The sequence below is a fragment of the Megalopta genalis genome, chromosome 7 (genome assembly GCF_051020955.1).
Source record: "Megalopta genalis isolate 19385.01 chromosome 7, iyMegGena1_principal, whole genome shotgun sequence".
Classification (NCBI taxonomy): domain Eukaryota; kingdom Metazoa; phylum Arthropoda; class Insecta; order Hymenoptera; family Halictidae; genus Megalopta; species Megalopta genalis.
In genome coordinates, this window is record NC_135019.1 from 560,068 (window position 1) to 588,065 (window position 27,998).

Here is a 27,998-nt window from a genome sequence, read left to right on the forward strand (position 1 = left end):
TGAATACGCTGTCGGAAAGCGGCTCACAAGGAAGAGATAAGTCGTAAGTGATAAGTAGAAAAAGGATATATTTTATACTTGAATAAGTAAGTGTTATAGCTTACAATCCTATGTAAAAGATAAATATCAATAAAACGATTGTTTTTTTTTGCTTTCACATTGTTATTTTCAATTCTCGATTACATTCGCTCGATTACAACGCCGCTCGAATTATCTCGAGTGTGCACAGTTCGGCCAGTTTAGCGCGCTCGAGTTAACTCGTGCGTGCACGTTAAGGGGTTAAAGAAACCCACGGATTCATGAGATTTCGTTACAAAAAAGGTAGCTCGATTTTTCAACAATAACATCATAATAAAACGCTGTACAAATAGAAATAACCCTAGAATCGAATAACAGAGTACCTAGTGACATTGTCTCGAGCGGTCGAAGCGGGATCTGCAATAAATCCCTAGCGCCGTTTTCTCAGTTCTTCGTGAAATTCCCTAAAAATCACTTTCGCTGTCGCTGCACCGACAGCTTTGTCGGAAACACGTACGCGTAAGCGAAGAAACGATTCTAAAAACAGAACATGTAGAACGCACGAAAATGTGAGTTACTGGAAACGAAATTCCGAGAGACAGCGAAACGAAATAGAATCGAAAGGGCAATGGAGAGACAGAGACTTTGTTAGACGTATATCGTATAGGGACGAAGTGCAAAAATACGAAGACCAAAAAATAGGGGAGAACGTAGAAGTAGTGTTAACGGAAAAAGGTAGCGGAATTCTGATCGTTAACGTGCCCGATCTACCTTATATAATACGAACACAGTCTCAGGATCGATGAATGGAGGTGTGCGTCCGCAGTGTGTCACGTTATCGTAGAAGTACATGTTACGGTCGAGTGGCGTATCGGTCGCCGTACGTCGGTCGTTGTCGCCGCCATTGTTTGCATGGGCGAGCGATCGAGCATACACGAGCGTGAAAACGGGTCTAGCAGCGGCGAAGAACGAGGGAACGCAGAAGACGGACAACGATACACGGTCGGACGGGGTCGTCGCGTTCGAAAGATACCTGAAAATTGAGAACCGGTTCGCGGGACGAGCTATGAAAAGCGTCTGCATTCCGCACGTTCGAGTGCGGCTTATTGTCCCGATCGTCCGAAGGGCAAATCGGCGGCCGAGGGTTGCGGGAATTGTGAACTGCGGTTAACGAAAGACACACCGAGATTCGATAGTTCTTCCCCCCCTCCCCCCTTCGACTAATGTGGCCGTTTCGGGCAGCGATGGTCACGGCGTTCGCGACGACAGAAAACGTGGATCGTTGCTGTTCCGTGTGCTACGACGCTACCGATGCAGCTTCGCCGAAGAGATCGGACGCGATTTGGTCGTTCCCTTGACCGGATTACAGTCACAGTACCGAAGAAAGTTTCAGCGGTGATGAACAATACCGTGCGGTGCGCGAACGTGTGCGATGCTTCGTTGAAGAACGGCCGCTTCTTCTTTAAGAATGGGTACCCAACGAGATATTTTCTAATACTGTGATCACAACGGCCTCGAATCACGCGTAGCTTTTTGTGCTGATCGACTCGCGCGTGCTTTTACTTGAGAACATTATGTGATACCTCGTCCATCGGAATCTCTGCACCCCTTCCTCGTCGCAGCGTTACAGATCACAAACACACAAAGGTTAGTTCGGTCGGAATATTAAATTGCGATCATCGTGGATAATAAAGAACAATAATGGAAATGGATATCGGAACAACGAAGGGTTGAGGTTTGAAAGGTTAGCGTACCTTAAAGTATCGTTTTATCGAACGATCCTACTAATAGGATTTTCAACGACCGTGTTATGTCATTGTCGACGACTTTGAAAAAATTGTACAGAGAACCCCTGCACGGGCCCCGGGAATTTATATCGTTTTACCGATTGAAAATTTTTTCGATTGAAATTCGCTCACCTTTTTATTTCTATGTACAAAAAAATAGGCGAGCTTTTTTTCTTTTTTTTTTTCCTTTGACAGCGTTGTAATCCCTTGAAAAGTGGATGCGCAGAAGTGGATACAAGTGTTCGCGCATCGGTCGCACGAAAGGGTAGTAGATGTGTAGGAGACTTGCGGTAAAGGGAGCACGAGTGGAACGAAACGGAAAGAAACACGTGTACCTTGTTGAATAATGCATCCCTCTCGCAGCTTTCGCACGTAGTTGCATTTTCTGGTTGTCGCGCAGTAGTGCACGGTCTCGAACGTCACGCCGCGCGAGCGACCGCAAACGAGCCTATATCTTTTTTTGCTTTCGGCGATTCCGATACGCCGCGGACTCTTGAAACGACACCGAATGACACACGCGTGCCGATACGTTTGCCGACAAGTAAATCCGCGATAACGATGATAACGTCGACGACAGAAGTGACATCGATATCCGGCGGTGCCAATAACCGATAAGGCGCGAGATCGTGTTGCAGTGCTTCGTTGTCGCTTCGCCGATCGTTTCATTGGTAACGACCTGACGGAACGTGATCCGAGCGATCGAGGGTAACCGTTTCCTTCGGAACCATGTACGTGCGATTCAACGTTTTTAAATATCGGCAAATAAATCTGATCAACTGTGACGACAGTAAAGCGTTCACTTTTAACGTTTCCGACGTTTCAATTGTGTGCGAAGTCATCAAAATTTCATGCGAGCGGTAAACCGATAATATTTTAGTTCGGTTTTTTTTTTTTATTTCAGGATGCTGGACCCTTCCTTTTCGCATCGAGAAGGGAATCTTGGCCCCGTGACGATGCTGATTCTTTTAATTCTATCGTTGACCGACGTACCTTCCGTGAAAGGTGAGTAGACAATGTAGAACCACCGGTGGCACCGCCGCCATCCCCTCCTCTCCTGTTCTCTACCGTCCAATAGAAAACGGTTACGTCAAGGTAGCGGCTGTCGGACGATTTCAAATCGGTTCGATATATGAGATACAAATTGATTTCGTCATCGCCTTTTTTTAAATTGTTTCAACGATATCGAGAATGCATTAACGCTGAAGCTAGTAATCTAAAAATAACAAATTGTGAGGTATGCTGATTTACAAGGATAACAGAGACTGTTTATTTAGACGTCCCGCCATTTTCGTTATAATATATATATCTATAAATATATATAATATATAATAATATATACTATACATATATACTATAATAATATATACTATATATACTATACTATAAATATACATATATAAAATGTATAATATATATATAATATCTCCAGACTAAGGACATCCTACAATCTAATGCATTGTTTTTAATTTGACAGTATAGTCAATTTTTAAATTTGATTCTTTATTACAAATTAATCCTTAACGGTCCAATGCCACTACACACGCGGCAGAAATCAATAAAACCGTAAAATCTGGCAATCAGGAAATATTGGAAGAATAGGCACGATTGTTTCGATGAAAATATTAGGTCTACCGGAAAGTTCTGTCCGTTTAAGAAATGAAAGGAAATAATAGATTTTTCATAAATTTAGTAATATTTATATATATATATATATATTGTACAATAAATATTACTAAATATAATAATAATAATAATAAAATAATACATATATATATATATGTAATATATATGTATGCAATACATATATATTGTACAACTTGCCAGCGTGATGGCAATTTGTGAGTAACATTTTTCAAAAATATATGTCTCAAATGAACATGTGCATACCTATCGAAAAAAATAAATAATATAATTAATATAAAAAATAAATAATAAAAAATAAATACCTTTTCTCTATATTTGATAGAAAAATTTTCAGTAAAAAATTTCTCTCCGTCTGAAAAACAGTCCGAACTTGGCAGTGTGTAAACTGGAACTAAATAGTTTTGGTCCCCTAAGGGTTAAAAAAATGGACATGCGCCGCACACCTCGCATGTAGCATCATTTTGACTAAGTAGACTTAGAGCGTTAGTGTTTAATATAACAAGTACAGTAAAATGATACAACGAATGATATTGTGGTAGGTTCCTGCGAGTTTCCGGCGAGTTGGGCCGGCGAATGGTACGAGCACAGCAAAGTGGTATCGGTTACCGTGAACGCCACTTCTCTGGGTGAAAAAACGTGCGTGGAACGATCTGCTGATTCATACATCATTTAGTAAGTAGCGCTTACGCAAACGCAAGGAACTTCGGCGCAAAACAAGAGGATGCATTAATGATTCTTGATTCTAGCGGGGACAATTGCTACCACTGCCTAATCGTCAACGACAGACACGAGAATGTGATACAGTTTCGCGAGGGTAAGAAACGATTCGGATGTCTTCATAGAGAAGTCTCGTTTGAGATCTACGACTAATCGATCGTTTCCCTGCCGTAGGATACTGCCACCCGGCGCAAATACCATTGGAAGATATGTGCTCGACCATCAAATCGGACGATACGCTTTTCTCGATGTTCCGCGTGAATTCCAAGCCGATACCGTGCCCCTTCAGCGGGTCGTCGTTCACGTTCTCGTACGATAAGGGCTACGGCGAGTGCTTGTCCCCTGTCAGCCTTGGGGAGAAGTGCACCGACGAGAGTAAATTGCTCCTCAAGTACCAAGCTTGCCCGGACATTACCAGGAGCGAAAGCAACAGTCGGTATCTGCGAATTTTGATCAGAATTTGCTTCGATGAGCATGTCGTTGTAACTTATTTCACGTTTCAGCGGAAGAATTGCAATGCCTGGCGGTGTGGAACGATGGTCGCAACAAGTACCTAGTTGGAACTTTGAAGGGAAGAAGCGTGTCCGGGGCTGAGAAAACCTACAGGTATCTTTCGCGTTCAAACGTACGTGATTGGCACTCGAGTGTTACGGTTCCTCAGTTTTTAATCTATTCATGGTTCGCGTAGATGCTTCTTGTACGAGGAGAAAACGCATCATCAGGGGAAGGTGATCTATCTACTGGCTCAATCCGGCGAGCCTACCTGCAACGGCCTAACCACCGTTTCCGAGGGATCGCCTACGATCAAACTGACAAAAAGTAGGAAGCTTGCCTCGTTTCGCGTGTCGTGTTATAGGTATTTTCCATCTTCATCCTTTTCGTTCGTTGTTCCCACAGTCGACAAGGAGCACAATAAATGTAAATACCCCTCGTGGATCACCGAGCATCACGACTGGCATTCGTTGGATGGCACCAAGTTCTATCACTTCACGAACAAGAACGCGACTCTGAAGGTGCGAGTACAAAACACGGAGGGGGACACGTCCCACGACGAGAAGATCGTCTGCCAAAATCTAGAGAAATTCCACTCCGGCGACAGCGCGCAAGGGCACAAAGTACAATTAATTGCTCACGTAACCAGCGGCTGGTAAGTAAACGCGTGGTTATATCGTGTACCAGCGTCTTTCGACCAGAACCTAATGACTGGATTATGGTTGCAGCGATATCGGTTACGTTTGCATGATATTCCACAAACGGGATCAACACATTATAGAGTTACAACAGTCGGGTGAGTACTTTTCGAGCGTCTGTGCGACTTTGCGTAACTGTGATTCGTTACCGATCGACAAATCTCTTGCAGATCAAAAGGCCATAATGCCGGACGAGGCGTGCTCACTCTCGAATACATCCACCATGCCGTACACCACGCTCATCAGTGAGTAATACAGTAGTTCAACATCGTGGAAAACTTTAACGGTAGCAAAGGTAACCGATCGCTCGTTGACGCAGGCTCGTCCCTGCGCCAGAGGAAGTGTCCGAACCATGGGAGATACACCATGCTAGGATTCGCTCCGTTCCATTTGGCCGGCACGTCGACCCGCCGACAGCGTCGCAGCGAGAAACGTACGTCCAGAATCGTCAAAAGAAGAACATGGAACGAGGACCTGCAACAGGTGAAGACGCACGATCAACTGCAACGGCAGCATCAGCAACAGCAGGCACACCATCATCACCATCATCATCATCAGCACGGAGGGGAACAACAACAACAGCAGGAAGAATACGGAGACGAGTGCAGCACCACCGATGTCGAGATAGGATGCACCTCGTCGGATCAGAGCGAGATCGTTACCAGAAAATCGTGTGGAAGCGAAGAAACGAGTAAGTTTTGCTCGAATACGATTCGCCGATTTGTGTAAAAGAAGAAGCGTTTATAATTTCGTCGATTCTTGCAGCGTACTATTGCCATGGAAGCTGGGAAGAGAAGGATGCCTGGTACACGATAGTGTCACGGAAAACCAGCCAGACCTCTCCCGGATTCGGGCAGACGTACTGTTTGTCCATGCGATTGAAAGGCAACGCGGGAAAATCGACGGGGACAAGTAATAAAGCTAAACTGCCCGATCAAGAGTTCTGGGTTACAAGATTGGACCGCGTTTGCCACAGGGAACCAGCGGACGACGCGTGGACCTACTCCCTCATGAATCAAGGTGCGTCGACGATGAAGTCGCATGGTCTGCATTTTCAAATCATTGTTTTATCCTATCGACTTATTATATCGTCGCCCGTTTCCTTTGTTGCAGGCGTTTGCGAGGACGCAACGAAGGCAGCTTCCAGTTTAGCGCCGTTCCTTCCTCTATCGAAAGTCTTATTTATTATAATTGCTGGGAATTGCGCGGCCTACAGGTATTTGTTGAGATGATATGCGTGTTCCAAGTGAGACAAAAGCGATGCTCGAGGTGGTTCCGTTCCTCCGAACTGTTGCGCGAAACGAGCAAAGAAAAAGGCCGGCAAACCTCTTCGAGCTTTCGTGTTCCTCTTTTCGAAGAGGTCGAGACCGAGATCGGGCGAACGGATCGAGTCGAGCGACGCGATTCGTTGAACAGAGCCGCGACGTTCGATTGCGCGGTTGGCGGAGGAGCACGCGTTCCATCGTTTCTCATCTTTTCCTTCTTCCTTTTATTTACAACTGGTTTCAACGGCAGCTCATAGGTAATTATCGTTTATTTCCATCCATCTTTGCTTCGCTTCCGTTCCGCGCTGGCCTAGCCCCTCGGCTTTTCTATTCGCTTGTTCGGAGACTCCTTCACGCGGGACCGTGTGAAACCGTTATTAGTCTTTCTTCGATTGATCGGACGTATTATTTCGTCACGGTCCTGCCGCAGCATACTTTAAGGACGTACTTAGATTTTACACGCGAGGACCGTCCGTTTCGACAGAGAATTTTTTGAACGACGTTTATATGTATAGCCCGTGCATTTATAAGTTTTCTATATTTGTATCGTTTTCGAAAGCGTGTCGAGAACAGAGCGTTCTCTGTCGCGCCCAGAGGAACCGCAGACGTTAAATGTAAGAGCGGAAAATGCGAGCAACGAGGCACTAATTTTTCGTGAGAGATAACTTGCGAGTTTCTAAAGAGAAAGAAAGAGAGAGAGAGAGAGAGAGAGAGAGAGAGAGAGAGATAGAGAGAACGTGTGAGAATCAGCATACCACCGAGCACCCGCGGCTTCTATAGACACAAGCAGGGCGCAACGAGTCAAGACCAGCTTGATCGATCGCGGGCAAGATTCTACGACTAAGAGGTGTTCGATTCGACTAACGCGTAACAATTACAATAAGAGAAATCCTTCTTTTTACTTTTTAATCGACTACACGTTGTACATAATAATTTAAGCACTGTATAAAGACTGTTTTTAAAGAGTATAAGATTTTCCACAAATCGCGACGGATCGTCATCGAAGCGCGCGCCACCAGATTTCACGCGCAATCGTTCGAACGGACCGACGGAAAATGGGGGGAAAAAAATGAAGATTACGCTCGGCGTAATAATAAAAAATAAGATTATCGCGTGGATGGCCTTTGCGCGCGTGGATGAGAAACTAGACCAATTCTAGCCCAGAGACACCGAGTACATCGAGTCGTTGACGGACAGCGATGCGATTCGTTTGAAACGTTCAACGGCAGAGAAACTATCCTCGAATCGCACTTGCCTGTTTCTTTGTTTGCAAGGCGCCCGGCCTGGCGAATCGTGTTTCGCGATCCTGTGGAGAAACGTGGCGTGTGTCCAGTAAAAAACACACCCTCGTCGCGCTCGCAGCAAACTTTAGTTTTGTAGCGACGAAATTCGTCGAGAGAGGCGAGCACGCGAATAAGCTGACGCGCGTCGGTCTAATGTTCATAGGATAATGGAACTTTTTAAGGACGGAGATAAATTTTTATTTTTATACGCATAAACGCCATCGTTCCTGGTTCAATTTCCCGTTCGTTCAGACATTCTCAGACTTTGCTTCTCCACCCCCGAGGAGAACAACCACCCACCCACCCCCTCGCCGCACTCGGCCGATCATTCTTTCCTCCCCACTGTAACACGCTCTCCCTCCCCTGCCTGTTTTATACACTACACTTTGTTCCCGATACATGTTCGGATACATTTTGATAAGACTACCGTGCGCCGCGTCCACTAGGAATTTTTCAGTCGATGAATAGTTTAAAGAAAAAAAAGAAAAAAAAGGAAAAAAGAAGAAAGAAAAACGAGAGCAGGTTTCTATGCGTCTCCGCGTCTTTGCGTGCCAGTTAAAAGGTACTTTGTAACACGCGATTCTCGCGATCGGAACGCTTCTTCTACATCTTCATCTTGTTTCATTTGCCAACGAAACACGACTGCCCGCGTTTCACGCGAACTAATCTTAAGGATAAGATATATTGCGCGCGTTGTCATTTTTTATTAGATGTTCCTGGCGACGGATCCTCCGCATGCGACAAGTAATAACGAACGTCTCGCGGACGGGGTGGCGGTCGCGTGCCGCTAATTATAGACGCGCGGCTCGGCGAGGGGTGCAGCAGCCCCGCGTCGAAACTCGCGTATTTCCAAAACAACAACGGGGGGAAGATCGTTGGATAAAAATGTCTCGACGCGATGGATAACCGATTCGTTCGGTGGATTTTCGCGAAACGCCGACACGCACGGACGAGAACGTGAGAGACGCGTAGAGACACGGGGACGGATGCGAGTAGCGCGACCGTGAATTCGTATAACTGACCACGAACAATTTTTTTACGAATGTATAACTATACGTGTACGCGTGTTTGCGCTTTTGTACATTTTGTATAATGAGTGCGTGTTTTGCCGATCCTGGGAGTGCGTGCGTAAAGAAAAATCGTGTGATCAAAAGAGAGAGAGAGAGAGAGCGAGAAAGAGAGAGAAAAGAAACGAAAAAAAGAAAGAGAGAGAGAGAGAACTGCGCGCAGTCGTGCGCGCTCGCGATGCTCTATTGTTTCTTTAACTATTGTGATGTTAACGCAACAACGACGATCATAACGACGACTGGCGACGATAACGACAAAGATGGTCTCTCGGAGAGACAAAGATGTCCTACGATTCGGAATAAAAATAGTAGCGTTTAAGAATATACACCCTGCGTTGCTGGCCTCGAGGGTCGCGCAGTACGCAACGAAAAACACGCGCATCGATCGCCGCCGATCGATCGATCGATCGATGCGCGAAATCCACGAGGGAGAAGCTCTGCTTGTTTGTTTGTTTTTTATTATCGGGACACGGCCGCGAGCCTCGTTTCGAAGTGATATCGTGCAGAGTCCGACCGACCGTTTCTCATCGTTCCTAATCGACAGATCGACGAAAGTCTGCGAGCTCCGGCGAGCAAGATGATATACCTGCCGAGGCTGCGTCGAAAAGATTATTTCTCGTACGGTTCGTCAAGAAAAAAAAAGAATTGCTTCTCCCCACGGACGAGAAAGAAAAGAAATAAATAAAAAATGATAAGCGATCGACGCGTCGCGCTACCGGTTCACCGCGATGGCACTTCGAGAAACCGTGAACCGTCAGGGCCTTTTTACTCGATCAACCGAACAAGCTCGGTGAAGAGAGTCTAGAGCGGCGTCGGTGTTTAGCGATTCACCAGAACCATGGATCAAATGTTGTGACCCATAAGTAAAAGCTACACTGTGTGTAACGTTTATTATTATATTTTGAATATGACAAAATACACATTCATGTACAGAAAACATGGTTGCAGAGATAGATGTCCACGGGAAATCCCTCACCACCCTCCCACCGCTACTTGCAACTACGGGAACTGCGGAGACTACTCGCAACTGCTAAAAAGTTTGCTTCCGAATTTCGCTTGGGTTACGTTCCAAGTAGAGAGAGGAGCAGATTCGTAGTCGCCGCGGTTTCCAATATTTCAAAGTTGCCGTCGATCGTGCTCCGTTCGATTAATCTGCAATTGGACAATTGGGAGAATTTGAGAAGAGGAGATACGATTATTCGAGCCTTGCGGCTCGTTTTTATAATTGTGGACAATTTATAGCTATAAAAATAAACCGCATAAGGCTCGAATAATCGTATCTCCCCTTCCCAAATTGTCCATTTTTGTGGTCAATCTGGGCGTCAATTAGAGAGACATTACTGTACTCGGTTTTCTCGCAGTTGTACATATTCGGCGGATCTAGGAATGAGATAGAAACGAGGAGACAAGGAAAAGTGGGCTTCGTTGTGGGTCTGCATCGATAAGGCCATGGAGATGTACGAAGGGTAGAGGTCGGTATCGAAGCTAAGCTAAATCCTTACATTTGACAATGACAAATCTAGCATCTCTAAATATTTGTCCTCTTGAGAAGCAGCAATTGCAAAGAACTACAGTAATGTCTCCCTTACCGATGCTCAGATTGTCCACTAAATTGAATAATTTGGGAAGAGATCTCCGCTTGGAATTCTGAGCTTGGAATCTTGAGTTTGGAATTCTGAGCTTGGAATTCTCAGCTTGGAATTCTGAGCTTGAAATCCTCAGCTTAGAATCCTCAGCTTGGAATTCTGAGCTTGGAAACAAAAATTGACAACTTGGGAAGTGGACAATTTGTAACTATAAAAATAAACCGCTCGAACAATCGTATCTCCCCTTCCCAAATTGTCCATTTCTGTGGTCAATTAGAGAGACATTACAGTACCGGGAGCAGCTTGACACAAACAACGGAGCGTGTCGAAACGGTGCCGTCTCGCGCATGCAGAGAAATTTGATCGTGTACGCGACGCGCGACGCTGAAATGTACAAGGGAAGCCACGTGGATACCGTGGATCGATAGGACTGCTGTTTTGACAAAGCGGTCGATCAACTGGTATGCCACAGCGGTCGACTCGGGGGCGTGCATCGAAACCGCCGTTAAACGGTGTTTAGGTATGCACGAGAGCGCGACGCGAACACCGTGTCACGGCACGCTGTTCCGTGCACGCGTCGCTACCCTACTACCCTTTCCCTTTTTTCCCCCACCGAAAGAAAGAAGTAAAGTAAAGGAAGCAAGGAAGGAAGGTTAAACGACGACTAATTGTTTCCGCTCGGGAAATTCCAGCCGGTTGCAAAGTGTGTCAGGGGAGCGAGCCAATTTCGAGGGAGACTATCGAATTATTGGTACACGCCCCCCCCCCCCCCCGAGGTACGTAGACACAGGTTCGATGTCGGCGAAACGAACGATGCGAGACTAAAAAGAAGTAGAACGGAGGAAGGATGAAATGTAGGACACAAATGAACGGGGTGAACGGTAATAGCATCTAGGAAAGGGTTGCGCATCTGCGCAGGTGTTGTATAGATTCGCAAGGTTCAATAATTTGCCACCGATACGCGCAAACTTTATGCTCAAAAATTCTCCACCTTTCGTTCCTCGATTTTTTTTTATCAGCTATCTCGTTATCTCGCGTCTCTTCGCCGTTCCATATGTATATACGTATATACGTGTACGCATCTACCGTTGCGTTTCATGCTGCAACATTTCGATGCCGCTACGGTCTACGTCCGGCGCACGAAAATTCGAAACTGTCGGAAACCGTTTCCCCGCATCGTCGGCGCCGACCGACCGCGCGGGCTCGATACGAATCGATCGATTCGTGGGGGACCGCCTGCCCGGTGTCCGTTCGATCGGACAATCTTTTGCGACGCGAATTACATGCATCGGCAACGGGCAACGAGGACTGCCGAAAGCGGCTGCGTTCCGCGCTTCGGTTCTCTCTCCGTCTCGCTCGAGGCGGGGAACGATTAGCGGCGCTGCTACATTCTCGTAATCGTTGTTGACGTTTCGCGATTCCTCCTCTCTCTCTCTCTTTCTATCGCGCGCGCAGAGTTCCGTGTCGCCGCGTTGTCAGGCTTCTCGCCGTTCGAGCATCGGGCAAGGAAATGCGGGCCGAAGAAGGAAAGCACGAGCAGCATAGTGTCCTCTCGAACGGCTGGAGAACGGAGAAAATAGAAAGACGAGGGATCGCGCGCGCAGGGCGGAGGAAGAGAGAAACGGCGGAGTGGAGGGGATACGGGTCGGCAACGACGGTGCTGCTGCTGCTGCTGCTGCTGCTGCTGCTGCTGTTGGTTTCCGCCTCCCCCGCCCCACTCCGACGGAGAAGCGCAGGCGCTAATGTCCTTTCTCGGTGGTCGTGTTCCACGCCAGTTATCCGTGGAATGCGAAGGTAAACGGTGCTCTTTTTCTCGAGAGGACGCAAGGTATCTGGATCAAACCTTTGTTTTCATACATCGCAATTCTCACGCCCGGCCGCGACACCGAGCAACCATATATAAATAACCCGTCGCTAATTCACCAGAGCTCTAGAGATCTCGACGCATGTTGCACTCTCCTCGAATGTCATCGTGACTCGCCACACCGCACACCTCTCGCGCTCTGCACAAATCGCCCCGTGTGTGCCAGCCGATGTACATACACGCTCGAAAGTTTAGACCCCCCCGCCGCTAATCGAGTTAACCTGTTCGCTTCCACGCCGCGCGAAACGGTATTTTTTCTTCTTTTCCTTCTTCGTGACCGTTCCCATTAATGCATCGTGCAGCTCCGTATCTCTTTCGCTCGTGTCTCACGCTACCCGGAGAGGTCACCATTCGCTTTACGCAACACGCTTAATCGCGACCCCAAACAATTTTACCCGCCCCGAGTCGTCCACCCACGGGCAAAACAAACAGACATCGTTCCGCACCGTGTGGAAAGGAGCAACGTGATCGGGGGCGTCCTCTCCAACCCGGGGTTAAATTGTTTGTTCCTCGACTCCTCCTACGGAACGGCGATCGCGGGCCGTACAATTTCTCCGTTCTCCCCCGCCCCTTCCCCCTTGGGTATGTATTCGTTTCGACGAGTGTCTCCAATTAGCGTTCGCTCGACGTCGATTCGATCCCTGCTTTTCCGCTCGGCAATTACTTCTCGGCCACCCGAGAGAACAATGGTACCGCGCCGCGCGTCGCCTTTTATACCCTGCGGTGCTCCTACGGCCGCATTGTTGACGTCTTCGAGAGAGAGGTATCCGATAGCTGATAAACGCTCTCCGTGTAATATATATATATATGTTCCATCGGATCGGACGATTCGCACCGACTATCTTACTACTTATATATATATAATCTAATATAATAATATATATAATAATATAATATATATATATAATCTAGTCTACATATATATATCATATATTAGTCGCGCGGTGCGAATCGTCCGATCCGATGGAACATGTATTTTGTTTTTAGTAGATAACAAAACAAATGGAACGGTCGCGAAATTTTCCGAGCGGCTTCGACGACGTTCGATCGCTAATCGGAGAGAGCACCGTCGTTACCAGGCCGATACGACGAACGAAAAAAATCGTCGTCGTCGTCGTCGTCGGGATCTCGCGCCGGTATCGTCGGTGACCCGGACACCGGGCGTTTCGGCCGAGAGCGCGACCTTTCTACCTAGATTCCGTTTCGACACGGTCGTTTGATCGTTTAGCAACCAGCGTGAAATTATCGATCGCGCCGGCCGATATACGATATACGATATACGACGTGCTCGTATCGGCAAACAGGAAGGATATTTCTAGGCAATTCGATCGGGAGAGCCCCGCTTCCCGTTTGATCAATGATCGGCGGGGGGAGGACAGGGGGGAGGGGGCTCCGCAGAATTTTCACGCTTCCGCGAATATCGCATTCCGGTTTCCCGCGGATGCCCCGGGTATGTCCCGGTCGATCGATTCGTTGACCGAGATATATCGAGTCGATTAGATTCGATTCGATTCGATTCGATTCGACTCGTAACTGATTCTAATCCCGCGACCATGTTTCTCGCAATTGTAGACACAGCTTCGACGATCGAGCGTCTGCGAGGTCTCGCGTCCGTTTCGAACGCGGAAACCTTTTGCGCGAGAGAGGGAGAAATATAGATAGATAGATAGATAGATATATATATAGAGAGAGGAGAGAGTGGGACGAAGGAGTCGGACAGAAACGGGATGAAGAGTACGCGAGGGTCAAAGTTCGAGACAGGACGGATCAGTGAACTACGCACAGCGATTAACGCGCAACTCGGCTAGAAGACCGTACGTACGACTGGGGTTCCAAATGTCAGTCACCGTCGGGGTCGCGACACTTGGAAGTCAAAGGACGTAGGGAGGGCACGTTCGTTCGTCGTCGTCGTCGTCGAAATTTGTCGGTGGAACGGGTGGAACGGGGCAAGATATCCTCCAGAAGGAGGAAGAAGAGGAGGAGGAGGAGGAGGAAGAGAGCGCCGGAGGGTCGAGGGAAGCGCGAATCGGTCAAAGGGGACCGGGATAAGGGCGATCGGCCGGACGTATCGGAGAAGAAAACTCGTTAGGGGAACTCGGAGAGAAAACTTGAGGAGCCCGAGGAGGTCGGACGAGGCGCGAGGAGCCACGAACGAGTTGGACTAAAAGAGCCTCGTGACGGAGGGGCTTCGTACGGCCCTGGCGCGATTGCGGCATTGCACCCCCACGGGGGGTTCTCTGCCAAACGCACAGAACTCGTCCTCCACCCCGGAACACAAGAACCACGTGAGTATGCGAGAGAGAGAGAGAGAGAGAGAGAGAGAGAGAGAGAGAGAGCGAGCTAGAATCAATCGGACGCGCGAGGGAGAGTCGATCTTTCGACGCGCGGCGACGTTTCTTCTGCATGTGTGTACTCTTGGTTCCCCCCGAAGCAGGGCTGTTTGGACGGCCGCGGGGCGAATGGACGAAACAACAGGAACGGGAACAGGAACGGCGGCGGTTCGCGCAGCAACGGGACCGATTCGGCGTCGGCGTCGGCGTCGGCGTCGGCGTCGGTGACAACGGCAGCGGCAGCAGCGGCGGCGGCGGCGGCGGCGGCGGCGACGGCGGCGGCGGCGTCGGCGGAAACGGAGGGATCCGAGTCGCAGTCGCAGTCGCAGTCACAGGCGTCGCGTGCAGGCGGCTCTTCGCATCGGCACAATGGGACCGAGAATATCCGCGATACCGATTTGTTGTCTCACGCGACATCCGCGCTGCGAAGACTGCACTTCAAGTCTACCGGCGGCAGCCGCAGTAGCTGCAGCGTGCCGAAGGTCGTTGTCATGGGATCGAGCACCGCGTCCGAGACCACGATCAACACCAGCACCGACAGCGCCAACACCATGCTCACGATGGTAAGATCGCGCTAGGATAACCGAGCGGCCTCGAACGCGCGCCTCGACCACACACACACGCACGCGTCGGCTTTGCTCGAGAGAGAAAAAAAAACTGTGACCGCAGGTGACCACCACGGACGGAGAACAGCCGGACGATAGTTTCGATCTGATAGACATCCCCTCGGAGATGTCACCGCCCGCTCCACTGCCGGCGGCTCCAACGCCCGAGCCGGCTCCGCCGCCACCGCCTCCGCCACCGCCGCCGCCGTCGTTTTTGCCGATCGACGAGTATTCCCAGGTGGATCGGCCGTGCATAGCCACGGCCACGGGCCATATATCGATCGCTGCCGCGCGATCGGAGATCACCGCCCGCCTCGAGGTCCGAGTGTCGAGCACCTCGAACCTCCTCGAGGACGTGGACGGTCCACCGGTCGCCGCGGCCATGCTGGCCGCCAACAATCTCGAAAACAACAACGCGCCCAGGTTGCCTTCCTCCGGTCGCACCCCCCCGTTGCCGGACCTCCGCGCGACCGACTTTTTCAGGTTCGTCCTCTTCGAGACGGTCGGTTATATCAGGTCGTCCAAGTATGAAATTTGTAGAAAAGAAGGCGAAGTTGCTTCGTGACTTACAAATACGAGGAATTATTTTATTTATCGAAGTATGCACCCATATTGTCTATGCGCTTTTGCCATTTAAGCGGCAAGTTGTTTAGGCCGGCGATATAAAACCCTGGCGGACGAGAGTCAATGAATTCCTGGCAGACCAGTTTTACGGCATTGTCGGAATTAAATTGTTTTCCTATTAAGAAATTGTTCAAATTGTGGAAGAAGTGATAGACAGTGGGGGCTAGGTCTGAGGTACGGAGGATGATGAAGAAGTTCCAACTCCAATTCCTGTAGTTTTGCCACGGTCATTTGTGCAGTGTGTAATCTAACTTATCATGCAATAAGATGGGAGTCGATTCGTTGACCAGTCTAGGTTGTTTTTCTTCAAGTTTTTGCATCATTTCGCCCAGTTGGTTGCAGTATATTTCTGTTGTGATCGGTGAGCCAGGTTTCATAAAATCATAACGGATCTCACCTGCGCTAGACAGGTATGATAACCTTTGATTCTGAGCAACCGCGTGGTTCATTTGCGAGGTCAAAATAACCTGTACGAAATTTGGCGAATCAATTTGACACTGTTTGCTGTTTAGTTACACTAGAGCCAAACACACTATTAATGTTTCACGCGTCTATTTCGTAGTTCCACGTGAGAACTCGTACTTCATAATAGTGCGAATTTTCGACCGTTTCATTTTCATCAAAATTAATTTTTAAAAAAGTTTTCGATATTTTTTAGAGCTTAAAATAATTTCTTTAAACAAGCGAGATTTGTAACTTTCCAATAAAAAAAACAGAACGGTAAAATATTAAGCCAATGTCTAATAATAAATTGTTGAAGTTGGCAATATTATTAACTACAAATTTCATCCTTGTCAACCTAATATATTATATATTATATATTATTATTATATATATTATATATTATATTTATATATTTTATTATATGTTATTATTATATATATTAAATATTATATTTATATATTTTATTATATGTTATTATTTTATATATATATTAAATATTATATTTATATATTATATTATATTATATATAACTCGGTCCTCCTGCCCACCCCCCGCCGTTCGACTTTCCCATCCGACGACACGTTCTCTTGCAGCACCCCGGTGAGAGGCTCGGTGGACGCGGGCCAGCCGGACCCCGACTTCAACCCGATGCTGACCCTGATCGTCGGGAAGGCGCGCGAGGACACCGGCCCGTCCTCCGACCGATCCTACTCACGGCGGAACCACAACTCGTTCAGCGAGGGCAAGCACGGCCAGAGGAAGCCGAGCGTGAACGTGACCACGAACCCGCTGGACATATCGCTGGTCGGCGCTTGCGCCAGCAACGAGAGACCGTCGTCCGATGGTCCTCCTGGTAGGACCGGACCACCGGCCGGCAAGATCCGTGGAAGAGGCGCCGGTGAGTGGGGCCGATCGAGATCCGCGCACGGTAACTATCGTGTGTAATCCGGGGTGCTTTTGGCGAGGACGCGTTCATAGTTGCGACACCGTAGGACCGATTTACCGATGACCGCGAGGTAGATAAGAAAGAGCCGACTCTTCTTCGGTGTAGCCGGGGGCTGTATGTATAGCGGGCTGTATAGAGAAAAACGATTCGAAAGCCCGTGCACAACGTTTGTTCTCTCGTTAAGAAAATCAATTGTTGTTGTTTTCTTTCAGAATCTCATCCCCTCGTTTCGACCATTCATTCATGGGTCAGGCTCTTTTTCCCGTTTTGCGCAATAGGTATACTGTTGGTTGTGCTCGAGTTGTGCTTCGAGATTCCTAACGCGATCGAGAGAGATCGCCGAATCCGGATCTCGACGCGATCGCTCTCGATTCCCAGCGAATCGGCGAATTCGATCCATCGCTTTTTCACGATCCGATTTCGCGAACAACCGTTCGGCGATCTCTCTCTCGGCGTAGCGGATCTTGTGTGTAGACGAGACGCGGACGGGACACACACACTCGACGATTCGTAACGTTCGTTTCTTGCTCCATGGCTTTTTTTACACACCTGTGTTTGCATCCACTCGAGAACACCCGCGTGTCGCGCGTCGTGTGTCGTGCGTCGTGTGTCGATTACCACCAACGATTATCGTTTTCTTTTTTGAGCTCATCTCGCACCTCTCTCTCCGTCCCTTCGGATTTCTCGCGTCTTCCTTCCTGTTTACGTTCTGTGCTTAACTCTTCCGGTTGACCGCACGGTTCTCTCTCTCCTCGATCGCGCCGCAATCAAATCGTTGTTGTTGCTCGTTGATCGGAAGATAACGACGACGCGTCTTCGTCGAGTCTTTGCGCGATCGATCGCTCCGACGAACGATCGCGCGAAAACTTGCGGGGAGCGTGCTCGATGGATCGAGAGAGGAGAGGAGAGCCGTCACTTGCCACAGGCCACACTCGCTCGAATATATATACAGGGTGTCCCGAAAATGTCTCGCGATCCGGAAATGGGAGGTTCCTGGGGTTATTTGAAGCAACCTTTTCCTTTGCGAAAATTTTCTTCGACGCTTCGTTTACGAGTTATCAACGAAAAACGATGACCAATGAGATCAGTTGGCGCAAGACGGCCGAGCCAATGGGCGGAACCGAGCTCCGTGCGCTCGTTGGCCGGGCCGCCGCGCGCCGGCCGAGCTCGCCTCTCGTTGGCCACCGTTTTTCGCTAATAACTCGTAAACGGAGCCGCGGATCGCATTTTCGCAAAGGAAAAAGTTGCTTCGAATCATCTCAGGCATCATCCTCTCCCAGATTGCGAGACATTCTCGGGACACCCTGTATATATATTATATATATATCTCCAATTTATATAGCAAAGCGTAGTTCTATTCTGTCGGAAGCTGTTTTTTCGAGTCGATGCGTTTCAGTCCCGAGCAGCGCATGTTTTCTACCGATTGTCGCCGTTAGTCGATGTTAACAGTAGTAGTTTGATAGCGCTTCGTTTGCCGTAGCAGATTCCACCGAATTGCCGCCGCGCTCCGTTCGGAGCACAGGATCGTTGATCGCGCGCGTTGCGGACCGATTTTTCCCAGTCTCGCAATCTCGTCTCCTCCTCTTCGCCCTCCCGTGTGTCCTCTGTCCCCTCGTGCTCGTTCGTCCAAGATGTTCTCCATCGTTCTTTCTCGTCTCGTTGTGTTCACCGGGGACCATAGAGAGAGACGAGCACGCAACGCGAGCAACGAGAAAACGAAAACGAAAAAAATAAAAAGAAAACGAAACACACCACGGCCCAATATTTTCCCGCTCGAAATTATACCGAATTCGTCTTCCATTCTCTCTTTGTGAGCTGAACCACAATCTTCTCGAGCGGCAATTCTGTTTGGAAAAGAACTAATTAAAAAAAAAAAAAAAAAAAAAAAGAACGCACACGCGTATGTTTTTTCCGACAAGCTTCTTTGGCACCTTGCGAGAAAGACTCTCCCGGCATCGTACGTTTCTCATCGGTCGAGCACCCAGAAAAAAGAAAAAGAAAGTCTGCTTGTCTGCGATCCCGCGATCTCGCTCTCTGCAGTCTCCCCGAGAGCGTCGATCCGGCCGTAGAGTAGACTGCGAGATCGATCGAGCTACGCGTAGACTGCGAAACGTTGGCGACAGAGAGGCGAACCAGGACGAGAAGGATGACGAACGAGAGGCGGACGAGAGGAAGATCGCGATCGAGAGGAAGGAGGTGACGAAGAAGAGGGTGGTGGTCGAGGGGAGGACTGGGCCGAAGGTGAACCGTCGTCGAACTTTCGCGATCAATTGATCGATCGAGAGGTTCGAGAGACAGGGATCGAGAGGAGGTAGTAGCAAAGGGCAGGGTGAGCGCAATGGGAGCGCAAAGGGTGCGCGGAAAGGGCGGCCGAAAGGCGCGCAAAGGGTAGCGCGAAGCACCGGAAACGGGGCTTGGCGGACGCGATAGAGTCCGGTTGTCGGTGTTCGTCGACGCGACGGACGGATAAAAAAAAGGTCGATTAAAGACGCGAGAGAATCGCTCGCGATGTCCGGTGCTCGGAGGTCTTTTGGTAACTCGCAGCGTACGATCGGGAACCGTTCGGGACGGACCGAGGTAACGGATCTTTGCTTTTCTAAATGCCGAAAAGGGGGCAACACGGCCGGCAGCAAGAGAACCACGCAGGCGGCTACGATCGTGGTGCAGCAGCCGTCGCTGTCGCTGGACGGGTCCACCGGGGCAGCGACCATCCTCTTGCACCCGGAGGTGGACGTCAGACGCCGCGAAGAGAACATGAGACAGCTGCTGGACGTCGCGAACACGTTGACGTTGCAGGAGATACACGACTTCGAGATGAGGTTCGTTCGGCCAGCGATTTCGTGAACATTGGCCACGGGAAGTGGCCAAGTTCGGCCCCCCGCGGGCAATCGCGAGAGCGATTCGAGAGCGAAAGATATTCCTTGCCGAAAGTAAAGAATTTTTGCACTTTTTCTATTTTATTGAACATTATATTTTTCATATATAGGATACGATAATCTTAATTTACGCTTTTTCTCCTAACGTTAAAAAAGAGAGCAAAGGAAGAAAAATCAATTAGGTTCGTCGGGACATTGCGAGGAAAAGAAGCATATTCTTTGGCATCAAATATAGCGTTCGAAATGTTCAACTTTAAATTATCCTGTCTATTACAATTTACGATAATTTTTATTAATGTTTCCACTTTCGAGGGTAATGGACGTTCAACGAGCAATAAAAATCGACTGGAAATCGATACGAGAAAATTAGGTTTTCGTGAAAAAAAATCACTAAAATCTTCGATCCGGCCCACTTGCGCGTAGCCGTCGCGATCGAATCGTTCGGCCCGCGGATAACTAAATGAAACACGACGCACCCCTTTTGCTGCAGATACGGTAGCCCGCACCACAGCAGGTCGCAGTCGGTGAAAACGCCCGGCAGCCGTTCGTCCGGCCGGCCAAATTACTTGTGTCTTCCGCAACAGAGATCGAGGGTCGCCAGCATGCCGAACACGGGCGTCGAGGAGGAGTACTACAGGCAGAGACATTTCAGTATCACCGCCAAAGGGGTGGTAAACAGAGGCGACTCCCTCAAGAGTCGGAGATCCCGGTCCAACAATAGCGTCGCTTCGAGCAACTCGAGGTGAGACTTTCCTCGGTCCCCACCCACGTGTGCTCCTTCGATGTTGTCGAGAACGTGCAGCGAGAGAGAGCGAGCGAGAGAGAGAGAGAGAGAGCGTGTTTAGACCCGCGAATCGGAGGCGACGAAATTCGGGATGCGAGCTGGAAGGAAAACGGGAACCTGCGGAGGAAGACACCACGTGGTCCTACTTTATATCGAACGCGTGAGTTTACGTACGCTTCGACAGTCTCTATATGTAGACGACGTAGACGCACGTGTTGGGCTTTAGAGCGGGATCGAAACGTCGACGTAACCACGGCAACACGACGACATCATCGGTGGACCCGGCGACGCTGCCCGAGAGACAGAGAGAGAATCGCGAACACGTCGCCGCGACGCCGGCCCGTGCTCGTCGCGATCGTTCTCGATTGATCCGTCGAGAACCGAAACGAATTCTCTCTCGATATCGTCGACGAGCAAGGACGACGAACCAAGCTCCGCGAATAAGAGAGAAGCGCCAGAAGCTTCTGCGAGCTTTCTTGCGAAACTAGCTGCCGGAACCCCGGCATCTTTTATTACATGCTTGTTTCTTTCTTTTTTTCTTCCGTCCTTTTGTCGCTCTCTTTCGGCGTGGCCACCAACGGCGGTGCAGCACGGAACACCTGACCGCTTCGTACCCCGGCTCGGCGAGGAACTCGGCGGCGGGATCGCTGGCCAGCTCGAGGGAGAGCAGCGCGTCTCAGGGACCAACGCCGTACCATGTTCTGATGCTGGGCGCTCCGGCCGTCGGCAAGAGCTCGCTGGTCTCGCAGTTCATGACCTCCGAATACCTGCACGCTTACGACACCTCGATCGGTGAGTGGTATCGCGGCGACCTTGTCGCAGCGAGTAATAATAATATTAATAATAATAATAATAATATTAGGTTAGGGAATAAGTTCGTAGCGTTTTTATATTTTCTTTTATTTTACAACGATTTTTTGCTGTTCGTGTATACAAAGTGTATAACTAAATATATATAATATTAATATTATAATTAATATAATATAATATAATATCATATTATAATAATTAATATAATATTATATTAATCTAAGCGTCAGAAGTAATAAAAAATTAAATTACTCAAAAGGACGATTAGCACAGTTTCGTAGAGCAGAAAAAGCTCTATCGAACGAACATTATACGCTTTGTCGAACGGCAAAAGATCGTTGTAAAATAAAATAAAATATAAAAACGCTACGAACTTATTCCCCAACCCAATAATTTCGACTCTGAGAACTCGAGCTGTCGTTTGTTCGTTTCCGGCAGACGACGAGTCCGGGGAGAAGACGGTGAGCGTGCTCCTGGCCGGGGAGGAGTCTGAGCTGACTTTCATCGATCACACCAGCACCGAGATGACGGTGAGTGTGGACATCGGAGTGTCGCGACGGTGCACCGATACTCGCCGATCAAACCACAAGAGGATACGTACCGGCTTGCAAACCCACCGACCGATCACGCTTTTCACCGAGCTCGTTTCGACGACGATCGTTCGAACGACCGGCCGTCGAACCTCCGCGCACCGATCGCGCACGCAAATCCTGCTCCACGCCCGTCCCTTCGATAAATTATCGTCCCTTAATCGATATATTATAATTTGGAGTTAAAGGTGTAACACACGTTTAACAAAGCGAGCAAAGGCGGTGTCGAGGGCGCATCGCGCGTCGTCGAGCGAGCGCGTTAGTCCAGCTCGACGAACCATCGCGAGGAACGATTGACGAGCATCGAGCCGTAACGGGACCGGTCGACCGTGTAAATTGTTGACGGGGACCGATGATCGATCAAGCCCCGGTGCCTGGGCTCTCGATAGGATCGCTACGGTCCAGCAGCCTTGCGCGCGGTTACACGCGTTGCAGGTCTGCGCGCCTGCGGCGACTCCGCGAGCTGGACCGAAACGAGCCGAGAGACAAGACCGGCCAAAAATGCGAACGATCAAATTAACCTTTTAGGCACGACGCGCCACTATAGTGGCTTTCGCGGATGTCATCTCTCTGGACGACGCGCCACTATAGTGGCTTGCTCTAGTAGCTCGCTCGCTCATCATTTGAGCCAAATAATCGTCTTCGTATGCATCGTTTCACACTTCTTTTGTCTTCGCATCGATTTACAACGGTCTACAGGATGTCCCAAAAATGTCTCGCAATCCGGAAATGGCGGGTTCCTCGGATCATTTGAAGCAACTTCTTCCTTTACAAAAATGTTCTCCGAGGCACCGTTAACGAGTTATCAACGAAAAACAGTGACCAATAAGAATCGAGTACGGCTGACGCGAGGCGGCCCAGCCAACCAGCGCGCGAAGCCCAAGTCCGCTCATTGGCTCGGTCGCCTCGCGCCAGCCGAGCTCGCCTCTCATTGGTCGCTGTTTTTCGTTGTAACTCGTTAACGGTGCCTCGGAGAACATTTTTGTAAAGGAAAAAGTTGCTTCGAATGGCCTGTGGAACCCGCCACTTTCGGATTGCGAGACATTTTTGGGACACCCTGTATATACAGTATCAGACTCTATCGTCCAGAGAAATAGCCTCGCGCAGAATTCAGCCGTACCTAAAAGGTTATTAATCCTTAAGTCGACGAAACGCGGTGGCGTATACAGGTTGTGCCGGAACTGAGTCCGAGTTTCTGTTCGCAGCCGGAAACGTGCATCGCGACGTACGAGCCGCACGCGTACTGCGTCGTCTACTCGACGACGGACCGGGCCTCGGTGCGAGTCGCCGAAGCGGTTCTACAAACTCTCTGGCGCAGCGACCACGTCTCCGCAAGGGCGGTGATCCTCGTCGGCAACAAAGTCGATCTCGAGCGCAGCCGGTTGGTCTCGACCGCGGGTGAGTCGTCTCTTTTCGCCGATAAATTTCGCCTTCCGATAAATTCCGCGACGTTCTCGCGTTAACCGTTCGAAGCCAACGATCATCCGTGTTCGCTCATCGTTGTCCCCGTTGCAGAAGGAAAGTCGATGGCCACGTCCTACGACTGCAAGTTCATCGAGACGTCCGTCATGATCAACCACAACGTCGACGAGCTGTTGGTCGGCCTGTTGACGCAGATCCGGCTGAAGCTCGAGAATCCCGAGAGGGCGAGGGACCTGTTCCGGAAGAGGTCCAGGAAGAACCGCAGCAAATCGCCGCTGGGCTCCTGCTCCGAGAACAACTCGCCGAAAAAGTATCGCGGCAGTCGTACCAGCACGAGTCTGAAGGTGCGGAACTTGCTCGGCAAAGTATGGGCGAGGGACAGCAAGTCGAAGAGCTGCGAGAACCTGCACGTACTCTAACTTCTCCGCGGAATCCTGCGGACAAGGTCCGCGACCTTGGGGACTTTGTTCTCATCGCCGATCCAATTCGCCGACGACGACGATTCTTCCCGGTTTCGACGCGATCAACGAAGAGAAGAATGCGAGCGGCGACGACGACGAGCTCGTTGGCGAAATAATCGCGATGCTCGAACGCCGGAAAATCGAAGCGACGCATAGGCGTCGTAATCGGCTAAACGAGTCCGCTGTTGTACACAGATGCAAACGTGTTTTTCACGACCACTACTTTATACGACTCGAACGCGTCCGGTCGTCGTCGACGGACGGCCGTTTTGCCGTCGACGGGATACTCGGATCGATGCGATCGATCGAGATTTTACACTTGTATATTCGACGCCCGTGTGTACAAACGCGACGCGCGTACTCGCGAGTACTCGCCGTGGACGCACGGGAATTTGTACGCGAGCAAAGCACGCCCGCCCGCACGCACGCACGCACGCATTCGCGCGCTCCTTCTGCACGCGAGCAAAAACGCAAGAAAAAGAGAACACCGGCGCACGCGCGCGACCGTGTTTTTTCATTGGGACCCTTTGCAAACCGAGACTCGTCTCGATTCGGAACGAGAGAAACGCGTGCTTCGCGCGAGACCGACCGCCGCCGCGTCCGACGCGGTCGGATCCCTCGCCGCGCGTTCGTGCCGCGAGACGAATACATACTTTTCGACCGCGTTGTTTCGCTCGAAGCGAGAGCAACGTTGACGATAGGAAACGCGGTCTTGTTAGCGCTTTCCATCGCTGTTTCACTTTCCCCGATCGTGCTCTTCCTCCTTTCACGATTGTTCGATGTCGTTTACTGTGTCCGATCGTGCCGATGCAAACGCGAGTAAACCGAACCGAACGATTCGCGCTTCTCGGGAGCCGTGTAGGACTGTTTTCCGTAGGTAAAACGTAAACCGTTTCGATTACCGCTACTACGTCCATCGTTGCACGTTTTCAAACAAAATATAGCGAGTATATTCGGTAGTTTGGGAACAGTTCTAGTTCGCGAATTAGAACGCTCGTGCTTGGAAGTATACGCATCTCGGTTTACCGTTTCCTATTTCTGCCTGTACAGAAGTTTCGAGCCGAGCGGCGCTCCGGCGCGCACGAAAATTATTTCACCGTCGCGTAGAACGCGCCGCCGCGCCTTGCTCGGAACTGTTCGGCCGTTACCGTTCCACGCGCCGCGCCCGTAGTCTCCGCGCTTCTACGACACTTACCGACGGCGGTCGAGCGGCGTAGCCCTCGACGCCGCCGTAGCCTGCGCGCGCACTCGCGTCTGATAGGAAGGGATCGTTTCTATCGGCGAGGGAAACGCGTTTACCCCGCTGTCGCGGCAGGCGTTGGAAACGGATGGGTCGACCGAGACATCGGTCCTACGCTTTTTTCGAGCAAGGCACGGTGCGAAGGTATGTAGCTTCCGTTCAAATTTGTCTCGCAAACTTGTCGCGATTCTATCGCGAGTGTTCGACGACATTCCTGCGCGAGATTTTTTAGCGCGCACAACGTACGCATGTAATTTCTGCACTGAACAGCGCATCCCAGGAGACTGGTCCGAATTGTACAACGGTCGTCGACGATTTCAGCTACTCGATCTTTCAAGCACTTTGATCTATCTGTCTCTCGTTCGTTCTCTCTCTCTCTCTATCTTTCTCTCTCTTTTCCACCTTCTCTCTTTGTCTCTCGCTTTTTCTACAACTTGCTCCGTCTTCCTCTTTCTTTAAACACGTAGCAAAGAAATCTCCGCGTCACGGGCGGCACGGCTGCGAGTCGTTTCTCTGGCGGGAGCAACGAGACCACGCCCACTCGCGCGTGGAAACCACGCCCGCTCGGGGCAATACGCGGTTCGATCGAGCAGAATTTCGGCCCGAGATCATTTCCACGTTGCTCCCGAGCCAAAGAACGATCGCCCCACGAAATAGAGGAATCTCCCGTAGTACGCAGAGACATAACGAGACTCTCGCTTAACGAACTCGAGTCGACTAGACTTACTCGACTAGGCTCGACTAGCCCGATAAGGTTGTTACAACCGTCTAGGATGAGAATCACGATCGCTTTCGGGAATTTGTCGGTGAATAGTTTTCACGAATATTCACGCTTGGCATGACTCGTCGTAGCGCGTTCGATTCTATACTTACGCTTATGGTATAACCGATAACCGCGGTACGATGATCGGGACGAACTTGCAGAGAAGCGTTTTGCATTTGGTATAAATACGTTCGAATGCGTGCAATCCGAAACGTGTGTGTCCCGGAGAACTAAAAAACAGCGCGACACCGCGCGCGCAGCTCTCTCTCTCTCCCCCACTCTGTTCGTTTCTTCCGTTTTTTGGATATGCGAATGCGTATATTGTACGGCTGTGTACAAACGTACGGCGAATCGATTCGTCTGTTTTTGTCCCTCGGACCTCTCCTACTCCCTCCCCCCCTTCGCCCGCCCCACCACTCGGAACGTGTTTCGAGCGGGAAAACTTGTTGTCCTCTGCTACTCCCTCGGCCGTTACCGCGAGCGAGAGCAGCGACGTTAAACGCGCCGCGCGCCCAGAGGTACACAATATGCTCGCGTTTTTCTTTTTGAAAGAAAATCGAAAACGAGAGAGCCATCTAATTAGAAAAGGACCAAACCGATAACGAATAAGAATACGAATAGGCGAGATACGATGAAATGTGCGAGGAAATCGAACGAAGAAGGTTAGAAGAAAGCGACGAGGTAGAGAAAATAAAATGTAATTTGTGCCGTTCGACGGGGTTACGGGCAAGATGTTCGGTGACGATTATCCGTCCACCTACTCTTAAACTCTCGAGAAAAATCCTTCGTGAACGTTTTTTCAGGCGGCTGTGAATCGAATCGAGAATCGAATTGAATTGATGTTGCGCGCGCGCGCGCGCGTCTGTGCCGAATCAGTTTTTCGCGAAGGGGCCGAACATTCTTGTCCGAACGGAGAGAGCGGGGTCCGCGTTGCACTCTGGAGAAACACGATACGAGTTTCGAGGACAATGCGGCCTGAACGCGAGCTATGATAAATTCTTACACCAAGGTGCACGAGTGCACCGAGTGCGCATGCAGTAGCGTACAAGATCCGACGGACGATGTCCCCGTAGCTCTTAGGTTCCAGTACCGTTGTTCTAACGCCAGATGTCGCTGCCAGCGCCGCTACTGGCGCTGGAACGAACACACAGGTACGACGTACAACTCGCGCGGCCAGATAAGCTGACGGATGCCCACAATGCGGACCACAGCCTATCGATTAGGCGATTTCTTCGATCGATGTTATTACGTACATATTATTATCCCCTGTACCTGCGCGCCCGTCATGTATTATATCCTTGTAATACCGCGCCAATTTTATTGTCTGTTCTTGTTAGCGCGTCGTACATCGTTGTCTGCATATTGATCGTTACCATCTAGAACAAAAAACAAACAAAAAAACAAAAAATCGAGAGTTCCGTTTCTCAACGCCGAATCGAGAGACCGGCGAAGAGGATGCGACCGCGATCGCGGGCTCGTTTTTGCGGCTCGATCTGGTCTCGGTCTATACGCCGCAAAAGGACATCGATAGAACGATGACAAAATGACCAGGACACCGACCAACACACCGTTACGATAACTACATATTACGGACACTTCATTCGTTTCTATTTGTATTTCTATATCTGTACGTATGTCCAATATATCTGGAGGAAAATCTGACATTTGCGATTCTACCATGG

The 27,998-nt window shown here is 49.7% G+C and overlaps 2 protein-coding genes and 1 long non-coding RNA gene across 7 annotated transcripts; 2 read left to right on the top strand and 1 right to left on the bottom strand.

Moving 5' to 3' along the window:
- Window positions 1-518: 518 nt before the first annotated feature.
- Window positions 519-9,908, top strand: LOC117218551 (uncharacterized). 2 transcript variants are annotated; one of them, XM_033467049.2, is made up of 13 exons: window positions 519-1,665; window positions 2,707-2,807; window positions 3,989-4,121; window positions 4,196-4,263; window positions 4,341-4,598; window positions 4,670-4,772; window positions 4,855-4,985; window positions 5,064-5,313; window positions 5,387-5,454; window positions 5,527-5,601; window positions 5,676-6,047; window positions 6,122-6,376; window positions 6,470-9,908. In XM_033467049.2, exons 2-13 carry the CDS (start codon window positions 2,708-2,710, stop codon window positions 6,586-6,588), a joined length of 1,932 nt encoding a protein of 643 aa, XP_033322940.1. In that variant the 5' UTR covers window positions 519-1,665; window position 2,707; the 3' UTR covers window positions 6,589-9,908. The 2 variants fall into 2 exon arrangements, with proteins under 2 accessions (XP_033322940.1, XP_033322939.1); XM_033467048.2 differs by lacking the exon at window positions 519-1,665 and adding an exon at window positions 2,088-2,533.
- On the bottom strand, window positions 9,854-11,848 carry LOC117218557 (uncharacterized). The gene is made up of 2 exons (XR_004489785.2): window positions 11,549-11,848; window positions 9,854-10,123 (listed from the first exon to the last, which is right to left on the bottom strand). It is a non-coding gene; the product is annotated as an uncharacterized LOC117218557 (long non-coding RNA).
- A 3,007-nt stretch (window positions 11,849-14,855) lies between these two features.
- On the top strand, window positions 14,856-27,978 carry LOC117218550 (uncharacterized). 4 transcript variants are annotated; one of them, XM_033467046.2, is made up of 10 exons: window positions 14,856-15,314; window positions 15,421-15,839; window positions 17,018-17,352; window positions 17,583-17,648; window positions 19,982-20,189; window positions 20,737-20,988; window positions 21,620-21,822; window positions 22,279-22,370; window positions 23,636-23,828; window positions 23,946-27,978. In XM_033467046.2, the coding sequence occupies exons 1-10, from the start codon at window positions 15,243-15,245 to the stop codon at window positions 24,269-24,271; spliced, it is 2,166 nt and encodes a 721-aa protein (XP_033322937.1). In that variant the 5' UTR covers window positions 14,856-15,242; the 3' UTR covers window positions 24,272-27,978. The 4 variants fall into 4 exon arrangements, with proteins under 4 accessions (XP_033322937.1, XP_033322933.1, XP_033322935.1 ...); XM_033467042.2 differs by having other exon boundaries at window positions 15,110-15,314; window positions 17,018-17,322; XM_033467044.2 differs by lacking the exon at window positions 17,583-17,648 and having other exon boundaries at window positions 15,110-15,314.
- The last annotated feature ends 20 nt before the right edge of the window (window positions 27,979-27,998 follow it).